The 13,007-nt window shown below is 40.1% G+C and overlaps 1 protein-coding gene across 1 annotated transcript; it reads left to right on the top strand.

The window, feature by feature from the left end:
* Positions 1–5,663: 5,663 nt before the first annotated feature.
* On the top strand, positions 5,664–12,999 carry LOC108232185 (double-strand-break repair protein rad21 homolog A). Its single transcript, XM_017409805.3, has 14 exons — positions 5,664–5,804; positions 7,079–7,270; positions 8,084–8,213; positions 8,321–8,420; positions 8,884–8,990; positions 9,199–9,396; positions 9,489–9,614; positions 9,710–9,835; positions 10,802–11,025; positions 11,487–11,640; positions 11,796–11,941; positions 12,172–12,354; positions 12,522–12,602; positions 12,693–12,999. Exons 2-14 carry the CDS (start codon positions 7,127–7,129, stop codon positions 12,882–12,884), a joined length of 1,911 nt encoding a protein of 636 aa, XP_017265294.1. The 5' UTR covers positions 5,664–5,804; positions 7,079–7,126; the 3' UTR covers positions 12,885–12,999.
* Positions 13,000–13,007: the final 8 nt, after the last annotated feature.

Raw genomic sequence — 13,007 nt, 5'->3', positions numbered from 1 at the left:
CCCGGCTCCCCCCGGCACACCTTTCAGTGGCGTCGTTGTGAGAGAAGTGATTGTTTTTTGGTAAACTCGTTCACAGCCCCCTCTTCCGTATGTGCCAAGAAAGCATGTTTTTTTTTCTTTTGTTTGTTTTTTCTCCGTCGTTAAAAGTGACCACACATTCCTGTTAATATTCAAGTCATCAAATAGTTTCTGTCCAGGATGTGAGAACAGAAAAGGATGGTTTCAGAGGCTTTCATGTGTGAGGAGCGACGAGCTGCCACCCAGGGGTGTTTTCCATTACTGGGAATGTACCGTCAGCTTGAAAGCAAACAAACAAAAACGTGGCCAACTAAACACAAAACTGTTAAAGATGAGGCCGAATCACATGGTGAAAATGAACCTGGTGCAATATTTAGGATGACACATTCACCTCTTCCTTTCTTTTTTTTTTTTTTGGTTCACCACTTTGAGTTAATGTTTCAAAAGGCCGGAGGGTTATATATATTGATGTGCCTTCAGGGGAAATCCATTTAGGACTTTATTTTCATCTGCCTTGAGCAAAAGAAGCCAACAAAAACAAACCATGACCATACTATCATTTCACAGCAGCTCTTTAGTACAGTATATGTTTTATCACGTAACGACATCCGAAATGATCTGAACACTGGAATGCTCCAAAGATTCACCGTCTCACATGTAATACCGACATTCCTGCGTTTCCTTTCCCGGGAATGTTTGTCGGAGTCTTTAGACTCGTCTGCCTTCGACTGCTTCTATTAGCCCGTTTCTGAAAGCCCACCCCCCCACCTCTCTGTGTTTGGTTCCTGATAAAAATGTGTGTGACTTCCACACGTTTGAACACCGTATTTGTCTGGTTCCTTCACTCTCTTCAGCACCTGCAGATCTAATTTTATAGATTCAAAAAGAAAAAGGAAAACTAGAGGAAGAAAATGACAGTTTGTTTTGTTTTGTTAATTAATTTTATAAAACAAATCCATTAAACAAAATGTTTGATATAAGCTGACTGTGTCTGACTTGTTGTTCGTTTGAGTCTGATTTTCTTTTTTTTAGGGGGAGGGTAAATGTGCTACCGAAGAACAGCATCCTTACCCTTCATAGTCTGGGTAACGACCTCTTTTCATGTTTCCCGGGAATATATTCTATATCCACTGACCCACCCCCCAACCGGGTAGCAGGACCCAAACTAATGACTTTTGCATCCTTGATGCCAAGGTTTCCAAACCTTGGTGCCAGGGTGATTGGGTTGGACGTGCTGCATAAATCCCAGGCACTCACAGAAAATGATCCCAGAGTGCCTGATGTTGCCACTGAGACGCACCAACAGACGCCTACCTAAAACTGTACTAGAAAAGAAATCATTCTGTATCATCTGGACCGAGATTCATAAAAAAATATGACAAACTGCGTAGCTGGACACCTCATGGGTCGGGGATGATCCCTATTGATTTCAGGTTCACTGGGTCATGGTCAGTGTATCCAGGACTGTGTGAGGGAATTCATGCTTTATTTTGATTACTCTGACAGTTCTCTGGCGGGTGTATTATTCACCGTTAGTGCTACTCCTTTAATTCAACAGTCTGAATCAGTTCAGCTCTTCCTTAATCCCACTGATGAGATCCGTATCTGTAACCGAAAGTGGGTTTGAGTTTGCAAGGAGTCTCTCCTGCTGTTGGATTAAACTCAGTGGCTCAGGGTCTAATCTCTCTTTCTGCTTCTTTTATTATTATTATTATTATTATTATTATCAGATATCGCCTCAGCATGAAGTGAAATTTTCACGGAGAAAGTCGAGCTTGTGAGGGAAAAGTTTCTGTCTGTGCTCGCATAACTCGAACCGTTTGGTGTGGATCTGCGTCCAAAACTTGGTCCGCGGGAAACGATGCCATCAGTGTGACATCTGTTCGTTTGACTTAACTTCATTCTGAACGGTGCAGCTGAAAGCAGATGGCATCTTTTTTCTTCTTCTTCTTTTTTTTTTTTCCAAAACATTGTGAAATGGAGTTGAAAGCATTGCTGTGAACATTTGGAAGAAACGGATGATTTTTTTTTCTTTTTCTTTTTACAAAACATTGTGAAATGGAGTTGAAAGCATTGCTGTGAACATTTGGAAGAAACGGATGATTTTTTTTTCTTTTTCTTTTTAAATCAAGCATGAATACATTTTATACCATATGGAGAAACAGAAAAAAATAGAAATACGATGTTCCATATTATTTCTGTAAAAAACAATCAAGGTGACAAGTAAAACGGAGTTCATTAAAGTTTGAAAACTGCATTTGCAACGACAGCACAGCCAGCATGCTTAGAGCACATCATGGAAAACTAGAACATTTCTATAGAAATCTTTAAAGTTAATGTCCGAATTCTAACATAATTCAACTTTTTTTTTCCTGCTAAGCCCAATAGTCATTTCGGACAAAATGTCTACATTTTGCTGTATAAACTTTATACAACAAACAAAAAGAAACAAGATCAAAAGTCACGTTAAACCTGCTGCCAGTGGCTCATTGGGGTCACCATGGTAACCACTTACCTGTATCTGCCACTCCCTGACAGCAGACAGAAACGCAGAGTAGAAAGCAAGCCTCAAACAGTCACTGTTGGAAAACTACAAGTTTTAGTGAAATTATTCCTGCAGCTAAAGTGGAAGAAGGGTCTGGTTGTCACAGACGTCCATTTTCATGTGCCTCCAGTGCTTTATGTCAGAGATACAAGAGGTTAAAAACATAGTTTTGAAGGGAAAACTCTGAGCTCAGATATGGAAGTCAATGAGAGTTTGGATGTGCCTATTTTGCACTCTGGGGGGGATTTGAGAGAAAACTATAGGTCATATAGCAGTGAGAGACACACTGGTTGAAAGAAGACTGAAATACGTTTGTTTTGATGAATAAACTGTGAAGTAAAAAGTGTGAAACTAGGAGGAACTTGCAAAAATAAAATGGGAGGTTTAGTCAGCTCAAAATGAGTCATTATTACTCTATTAGTTGAACTTTCTGTGGAGAAACCTCATAAATAAACTGTATCTGTGTAAAAAACGTTCAATTCAGTCGTGTGAAGTCCAACTTTTTATGACCCATTTATACTTTGGAGAATGTTATTTTTCCTGTTTATACCTGAGCTACACGGCTCCAAAGAGGGCTGAGTTTTCTTACTTGTTTTGCCAAAAATCCCGTTCTTCTTAAAACATTCTCGCAGTTTTGTCAATTTTCTACCAAAGGTCATCCACTCATCCCATTCCAGCTGCATGTTTCATGAATTATTAGTCAGTTTAAGTTAGTTTCACTGTGGAGACAGAATTATGATTATTCAACTTTTGCTTACGTAAAAACAGTTTCTGCATTTTGTCGGTCTTGTTGAGTCTGCGTCCTTTCCAGAAGCACGAGATGTTTTACTTCATACAGATGTGCAGATGATTATATCGCCCCACTCTGATATGAAGAGATAATCAGACTCCCAAGGTTCGGTGGCGTATGTGAAGCTCCAGCCTGTCTAAATTATCAGCCTGCTGCTGATTCTCTGAGGCGGTTTAGACATATCGGTCTCATGATAACAGCAAGCTGCTATAGATAAAAATCATCCTGTTTGACAGATGGGAGCCTAAACTGCAGTTCAGACGCAGACGTGGCAGGGCAGCACTCTGTTCAACTGGGTCAGTTTGTCAGCTCCTGATTTACTCATCTGTGGGTTCAGGATTCCAAATTCTGAAAAATAAAAGGTCCACCCAGGTTGAAATGTAACACTTTTAAATGGACTGACGTGCAAAGGGATTAAATGTGCACAAGTTCCTCTGCTTCATTTTGCTGCACGTTGGCAGCACACAAGGTGATAATGTGACACTTCTTCTGAGAGAGCGGGACATGCCTATCAGGTCATCGAGAGGCCCGGTTATCTGCCTGTGGGAATCATGCAACAACGAGGCATCTCAGGACATTCTTTACACGGGCAAATCCGGCAGGATCCTTTGAGCAAGACTTTAGACATCTGGCTCTGCACGGGTGTTCAGTGAATTCAACTAATTCCGTCCTTTAAGAGCACCGAAGCACAAGAACTAAATTTGACATTCTGCTGCCTCATTATCTTTCTCACACAGTGACAAGGAGCTCTGAGGATTGTAAATTATAAACAAGCTCAACTGGCAGCAGTTCGACTACAACAGATGCCCATGAGACAAATCCGCTTTGCTCTGTGTATGTGTGTGTGTGTGTACCCATTTCACAATTTGATTGTAGATGAGTCACTCTGTCTGTTAGGCACATTTCTCATCTCTGTATCTAATATGGAGCCTGGAAATTGGTTTTAGAGACTTCTGTTCCCCACATGCATGCATGTTTGGTAATTCTCTCCTCTTCTGAATTCCTTTCCCACATCTCTTGCTTTGACCACAAATTGATCCATTAATTAATCAATAATTAATTTTGTCTCTATGAAGACATTTTTTCAGAGACATGCACAGTACTGCCGGTGTCCACCTGACACCTGACTGGAATGAAGACATCTGATATATTAATAATAAAGAAGTTAGAGAAAAATTGTTGCATGAGATTTGAGCCACAATAGGCCTGGCTACTTATGGTGAGATGTCATTAAATACTTTCTTTAACAAAACGGACCAGGTGAAACAGATCAAAATAGCAGGTTAATAAAAAGAATAGTTTTAAACCATTATACAAATTAAAACTGTGTTGGAAATGTGACATCCTCAAGAGTAAGTGAAATAAAAAGTATAAAAATGACGATATTAAAATATAACAGTAGCAGAAGTAGTGATGGTGTAGATATAACACACACAATGGAATCATTTTGCACTTTTTTCTTTCCCTTCATGATTATTTGATTGGGGCATTCGCGCGGTAGGGTTTGTGTCACAGCGCCCCCTATCTGCTCCTGGCGCTCACAGCAGGCAGCCTGTGTTGTGGCAGGCTGTTGTAGCATATAATTTAACCACACATCCTTCTTACAAAAATAAATCAGTAGATTTTATCCTATTCATAATGACATTCTTATTAGTCAGAAATGAAATGTAAGATATTGAAGTAACATTTACAAAAGTGAAAACTATGTTTTAAGTGCTTCACAACTGAGACTGAATAAGGAAAACTAAGATAAAGATATTTAAAAATCCTTGAAATATTGATATCCAATATATATTTTTTCTCGTTAGATTTTTATTTCAGATATCCACAATGTTTGTTCTGGTCACAAGTGGGCAACATTTTATTTTCCCAAGAGGCTCATTTTGACGTTGTTAATGGGATTAAATGGCCACAAATTGAATTGAAACATAACATCAGTATCTAAAATACACAACGTCCCATCATTTGCAAAGGTAGGATTGTTTCCATTCCTGCATTTTAAGTTGTCTGGTTTTTAATTTGAGAATGACCGGGGCGTACTGAGGAGTTTATTTTGCCCATGTGTGTTGAAATAGGAGAATGTACTGAAGCCTTATACGTGGAAACAGGAAAGCGGACTTGAGAATGAGGTTTGAGATATTGTTTGTGAAAAGGACAAATGGCACTGTGGATTAGAGAACTGAATTATTGATATCTGCTTTGGATAGTATTAAAAAATAATCTTGCTATTATATGACAAACTGGCTTGCCATACTTCCAGTCCACCTGGCTCCTCCTCCGCCGTTTTTTGACTGTAAACATCCTGCTGATTTTAAAAGGACAGCGCTGAGCGGGAGGAAGGCGGCTGGCGCCATCTTGGCTGCTTTAATGAGTACAACAGGGGAAAATTTGCTGGGAGAAATTACCTAATCATTGTGATTTGTGATTTCACTCTAAGAAGGGCTACTTTCGGTAAGCGTGTTTGCAGCGGGAGTGTCTGCGCGCGGGTTTGTGTGTTGTGCGGGGAGGAACGGGCGCGCGTGCGGGGCTTTATTCGTTGCGGCCTTCGCTGTGAGCCGTTAGCCGTCGGCTAACGGCAGTGTTGTGCTGACAGGGGGGTAAAAGTGTGAGCATGCATCGAGCACCGCCTTTTCCATAGTGCTTTATGCAGTTAAGTTTTAATAAATGTTTCGATTAACATGTATGGTAACTTGGGGTGGGAGAATTTCGCTTAAACTCGCTAGCTTCTCTCATCCTGCTAACGAATTCATCGCTCCTTTTGTAGTTAGCATCGGCTAATTTAGTTCGTCCCACTTGATGGCGCCGACTATTTACTGGCGTTGCCCACCCTTTGGCGCTTCTGAGGCTCTCATCCATCATTAGGTTCTCATGAATTTATGCACTGCTCACTTCTGTCTGATTTTCGTGTCGGTGTGTGTAAAACTACCACTGCTCCTTTAGTTTAATTTTTTATTTTTTTGGAAAAGTTTTCTCACTTACAGATTTGCATTTTCAGTGTGTGCCCCTGTACTGAGAAATAGGCGGAACTTGAATGAAGGCAGCCTCTGTTTTCATGTCGTTTAATTGGTATTTTACACACGAATGTAAGGTTTAAAGTCGATTTTATTTATCTATATTCTTATTAAAAATTAAAACAGGTGGTCCAAGTAAGCTGTGTTTATTTTGGGGAACAATCGAAAACGCACACTGGTTTCCTACTAATAAATTAAAGCATTAAAGTTTCTAAAAAAATACTCCTTTCTGTGGAAATTTGATTCACTTTCTTTAATCTCAGAACGACTATTGCTAAATTTAGGAAAAGAGTATTATAATTGCTGGATTGTGTGGCGTTGTGTGTTTTGACTCTATGTTAAAATTAAAAATATAACCTGCTTATTATTGATTGGTGTCGGAAAAAAATCTACATTTCAATGAGTATAATATGTTTTAATATCATACTCCATTATTTAGTGACAGTATATAATTCAGATAAAACTGCTCAGACTTTATATACTTTTCCTAGCATTTGATTCAAGTGATGCTTGACTATTATTCAATCCTGCTGTTATTTTCAGTTTAAATATAATTTTAATTTAAGCACTTTTAAATCGTTTTATTGACTTGTTTACTCCGTTTCAGTGCAATGTGTTTTCTGCTCTTTGATTGTTTAATTTGTCCGACCTGCGTGGTACAAACATGCTTTCTGAAGACATCAACGTTGCATCTCTTGGGATGTTTTTAACCAGGTGAACCGGACCGCAGTTGGGAGTGTTTGAGCCAGGAGAACCGGGGCAATGTTCTACGCCCACTTTGTCCTCAGCAAACGTGGGCCGCTGGCCAAGATCTGGCTGGCGGCTCATTGGGACAAAAAGCTGACCAAGGCACATGTGTTTGAATGCAACCTGGAGAGCAGTGTGGAGAGCATCATCTCACCCAAGGTCAGGAGGCTTCATCCTCTGTTTTACAGCTTTCTAAACCATGTTGATTTGGGTCAGTGGTCCGCAACTTTACAATCAAGAGCCCTTTTAGCTCCCAACAAGAATTGTGCAGGCCTGTCTATATATGTGGTAGTATAATCAGATCTAATTTTGTAGTAAAAGAGGAAGATTCTTTCAGTGAAAATAATAATTAGGCCAGTTTGTTGGATGTTATGACTTTAATTGTTGCTGATGACTGCCGAATTGTTCATTTACTTCAACTCTAAGGTATCAAAAGTATGTCTTCTAAGTCTTATTATCAGAGGGACTTGCCATGTAACATCCTATTTTGTTGACACGTAGAAATCTGTGACTTGTGTGCAAAACTGCAGTTTGTTTTCCTCTATCAGCATCTTGCTTTAAAAAAATAAAGATTTCAGGTGGATTTTAGAGAAAGTCAAGACTGAGTGTCTGAAAGTTAGATTAATGAAAAGGCTAACAAACTGATCAGTATGTTTTTTTTCTTGTATCTGTGTCATTCTGTCACAGAAAATTAATTCACATGCTTTCATAAAATTGGACAAGAAAACTGCTACTGTTAACCTTTTCTGTTGTGGTTATGAATATAAACATTATTCCTGTCAGTGTTCTTTTTTTTTTTGGCAAAAGCTCCAAGCAGACCCCTGATCTAAGTGCTGCTGGAAATGCTCCTACATTTAAATTCTTCCACAAGCTGGTGTCCTGGAAAAGTCATTATATCGCTGTAAATGTTTTTTTATAACTCATGTATTTGTTTATTTTTTTATAATTTGGTACTTGTGCTTTCACTTTTAGGTCAAGATGGCTTTGCGAACATCTGGCCACCTGCTCCTTGGGGTGGTGAGAATCTACCACAGGAAGGCCAAGTACCTGCTTGCTGATTGTAATGAAGCCTTCATCAAGATCAAAATGGCCTTCAGGCCAGGTGAGAAGAACTTACAACAAGTTGTTGCAGTGCTACTCTGGTAAACCACAGAAACAGATGGAGTAAAGATTTGTGATTAATGTAACGTTACTTGTTTCTGTGTTCAGGTGTGGTGGATCTACCTGAGGAGAACAGAGAGGCTGCATACAATGCCATCACTTTACCTGAGGAGTTTCATGACTTTGACCAGCCGCTCCCTGACCTGGAGTAAGTTGACTAGATTTACAGTTATTGTTTGATTTCTTGTTAAATAAAACAACAGCTGGATTTTGTTGGTAAAAGTTATCATTGCCTCAGGTTCTGTTTTAATCCTTGTACATTCTTTTACTCAGAAGTATTTTTTCTACTTGTAACGCTGTGGCTGTTTTGAGATGATCTGAAATTGTTTAGATCTTTACAATTACTTGCCGTAGAACAGACTTTACTCCAAAGTTGTTGCCATTAAATCGATTTTGAGCACATTAGGAACACATTAGAGCTTTGTGGTTCAGTTGCCTTAAAAGTTCTTATAAACAATAATGAAGAGCCAAATAAGTGAGGATCATACTTAAAGATCACTCATTTGTTTTGTTTTTTTTTCCCCCTCAGTCATGTTAAAGAGGCAGATTTTGGTCAAGTCCTGGGTTTAGCTTTTGACCAGAACATAATTTCTGGCGTGTTTTTCCGACAGTGACATAGATGTGGCTCAGCAGTTCACTTTGAACCAGAGCAGAGTAGAAGAGATCACCATGAGGGAAGATGTTGGAAACCTCAACCTCCTGCAAGACAATGACTTTGGTAAGACGCACCTGATGCCCTCATTTCTTGACCCACTCATATGTCCAAATGGATGAGGTCCATAAATATTTTAGATACACGTCAGAATAATTTGAACTAATGTGTTATGGTCACTTCAGTTTAGTTATATTTAGCCAGTTCACAACAAAAGTAATCTCAGGGCACTTTACAGAAGAAAAAATAATTACCAATCTGTTGCACTCCTCAGCTGATTTTGGCATGGATGACCGAGAAATGATGCGTGACGCCAGCACATTTGAAGATGACATAATTCATGGTGCCACCGCCTCCAACCTCTTGCTGGAGGCTGAGCCAGGTCCGGCTAATCTCCCTGACAAATCCAACCACATGGAGTACGATGACTTTGGTGATGGCTCCATGGGCAACAGTGACGGAGGGATGCTGGGTGAGCAGCATTTTCAATAACTCCTTTACAATTTCAAGTTGTTCTGTGAGATATTTATCCTGAAGCATGAAAACTGATCTTTTCTTTTTCAGTCGACAAGCTGCTGAGCTCTGAAGACGGAGGCGGCATCTTTGACGATCCCCCAGCCATCACAGAAAGTGTCATGATGCCCCCGGATCACGGAGATGACGAAGACGACTTTGACAACCTTCAGTCACGTAAGTCATTTGGAGACTTGGGAGCATTTCGCGTGCAAATACAAAAGTAAAATCGTGTGTCCATGTTGAGAATGTCTGTGCTGTTGTCTTCCAAGCGGGTGCAGACAGTCCAGACTCAGGCCCGGCTGAACCACTGCCAGCAATGGCCGACCAGACCGAACAGACCACTCTTGTTCACAATGAAGAGGAGGCTTTTGCCCTGGAGCCCATCGACATCACTGGTAGGCCTCGCTTACCTTTTTTATGTGTGCAAAAAGTCCTTTCGAGTCATACTGGGTTTTGCAAACTTTTGGGATTTCTCAGTTTAATGGTTTTTAATCCCAAACTGCTAAAAAAAAATAAAAAAATGATGCTGTACAGTTAGGGTTGCTGTTGATTATCAACTGAAAACAACTTAACAACTGTAAAGTTTTAATGACTATTTTCTTAACCCATTTTTATTTATTTAATGTTTGATGTGAGGCTGAAAATGTTCTGTAAAGTTTCTGAGTTATTATGAGGCTGAGGCCGTTAACAGGGACTCCCATCCTTCCTCTTTAAGTGTCTTTATGTTGTCCTGCTGTGCCACATGGGGGGTAAAAAAAAAAGCAAAGCTTTCACATTCTGGGGCCAATGTTTATTTGACATTTTTTTTTTATGTAAAGTTCTCCCATTCTTTGGACTTGTATAGCTTTTCTACATCATTAACAGACAGAGGTGTATTGTCAATCTATCTCAGTTAAAACCACCTAATAATGCAGACATAAATAGTTAGTGCATATTTTTCCTCACCTGACCCGTGCAAACTATGGTGTTGACTGCCACAAATTAGGTATTAGTTTTAATTTGTTGTTGCAGGCTAGCTGTAAGTAAAGAGTATTACAGAAAAACACCATTACTGTATTAATGAAGAATAATGATGGTTGGTCCAACGAGCCTTTTGAGAGCTAATTACAGTTTCTCTATAGAATGCACCACATTTGCATTTCAGCAGCAGCAATAATGCCCTGTGTCTCCACACAAGCTCAGTCTTTTTTTTTAATTGACAGTGTCATGTAAAATAAAGTGAAATTGATCTGAAAGCTAACCCTACATGTCAGGCATCTTTACTTAGACTTAGTGCCACAACATTAGTGTACACATTTGTGTTGATAGTAATAATGCATATGTTTTTGGTACGCAACTTCTTTTGCTCCCCTGGTCCCCAGTGAAAGAGACCAAGGCGAAGCGTAAAAGGAAGCTGATCGTGGACAGTGTGAAGGAGCTGGACAGTAAAACCATCAGAGCCCAGCTGTCTGACTACTCTGATATTGTGACCACTCTGGACCTCGCTCCTCCCACTAAGAAGCTCATGATGTGGAAAGAGACCGGAGGAGTGGAGAAGCTCTTCTCTCTACCTGCTCAGCCCCTCTGGAATGCCAGGCTACTGAAGGTACCGACGGCTGATTACAAATGTTTGTTTGTGGATAATACACACTTACAGCTGCATGAAAACGAACTTAAACAGTCGGCTGTCCCCCTAAAATCACCTTTGATCAATATTACTACTTCTGGAACAATTTCACAGCAGAAATTTCATAAAAATTTTCATAAAACTGTTCAGACAAAAGGTGGAGAGTTGATTTAAGACATAATTTACATTCTGTTCAGATTTTAGATTTAAAGCACTGAAGCAACAGGAGGTTGAGTAAAGGATTGTTTTTGTTTTATGTTCTTTCACATTTACATTCCTCCTCCTGAATACTGAATAGAAAACATGTCGATGCATATTTCAGTAGTTTTGTGTCTTGCTTTCATTCCAACAGTTCCTATATTGACTTGTAGTTCTATAAAGACTGAAGGGTAAATAAAGGTATATATTCATCTAAGAATGAACTTTTCTCCAATGTTCAGATGTTCACACGCTGTCTGACGCCTCTGGTGCCAGACGAGCTGAGGAAAAGGAGGAAGGGTGGAGAAGCAGACAGCCTGGATGAGTTCCTCAAAGAACTGGAGAACCCAGAGGTGCCGCGAGAGGAGGTCATGACTCAGCACAGAGATGTCATTGGTAAGTCATGATTCATCTTGAAAAGAGTCTTGGGGCAGATGTTTTTATTAAAAAAAAAAAAGAAAAAACAAGCATTGGTCAGTTAATAGCGCTGTGTTCAGCTCTAACAGTTTTTTTTTTTTTTTTTTTTAACGTTCTATTTATTTGTCTCTCAGACCAGACTATCATGGAGGAGCCCAGTATGCTGGCAGCCTCTGTGATGGAGGGCAGCAGGACAACATTGGATGAAACTGTCATGCCTCCTCCATCCACCCCTCGTGGTGTTAAACGCAAGACTCTCGACAAAGAGGGCCCCCTTCCTGTGAGTACTTCAACTGGGAGTCAGAATACAAGACAATGTTATGTTCTGGGTTAATGGATACATTTAAAGTCAGAGAAGGTTACAGCAAATGATTATATAATTTAAATGTTTCTAAGCAGTAAACCTGGATAAATGGTAAACAATCACCCTGACTTAATAACAGATAAATAATCTTAGTCGTCCGTGTCTTTATGTAATTTTAGTTTGGTCACACTCCTGTCCTCTTTCAGATGGCTCCTTTGGAGCAGCAGCAGCAAATGGCAGACCGCTCAGACTTGTCTCAGAGGTTAGACTTGTCTCAGGTGGAGAACCCCCCAGAGGCGAGCAGCCTCGACATCACCCAGCTTGTCCCAGATCTTGACCTCCTCGACGAGAAGACGGGAAACAAGAAAGACGAGCTTGACGAAGAAGAGGTGAGGGAACATCGACACTAGGAAATTGTAGTTGCCAAATGTTGAGAAATGGCAACCAAATGAGCAATAACAACAAAACAAAAGTGAAGAGGAGTTGAAGAAAATTACACACGTCTTCATAGGCTCAGTTGGTGCTTTGTTGGTTCTGATCACTGTGTGGTTCTTAGGAGGAGGGTCAGGCTGGAGACCAGGATCAGGAGGAGAAGCGATGGAACAAGAGAACCCAGCAGATGCTGCACGGTCTACAGGTAAAAGACCCAGAAAATACTTTTTTAGTACAATTTTTATTATTCGTGCGTGGACTGATGTTATTTATTTTTGTGCCTTGCTCTCCATAGCGTGTCATGGCGAAGACTGGTGCAGACTCAGTCGGCCTGCTCGACTTGTGCAGGAACGACAACAAGAAGCAGGCAGCTGCCAAGTTTTACAGTTTCCTCGTCCTCAAGAAGCAGCAAGCCATCGAAGTCACTCAGTCTCAGCCCTACAGCGACATCATTGCCACAGCTGGACCAAAATTCCACCTCATTTAGACATTGGAAGATCAACACACTGCTTGCAACAGGCTTTTTATATATATATATAATTACTCAACTCTTTGCCTTTTTTTTTGTTTTGTTTTGTTTTCCTGTCGAACCATTTTTTCCCTTGGGGGG

Source organism: Kryptolebias marmoratus, linkage group LG16, assembly GCF_001649575.2.
Source record: "Kryptolebias marmoratus isolate JLee-2015 linkage group LG16, ASM164957v2, whole genome shotgun sequence".
Taxonomy (NCBI): domain Eukaryota; kingdom Metazoa; phylum Chordata; class Actinopteri; order Cyprinodontiformes; family Rivulidae; genus Kryptolebias; species Kryptolebias marmoratus.
The sequence above is the reverse complement of the archived record's forward strand: the minus strand, read 5'-3'. Positions and strand labels throughout refer to the sequence as shown.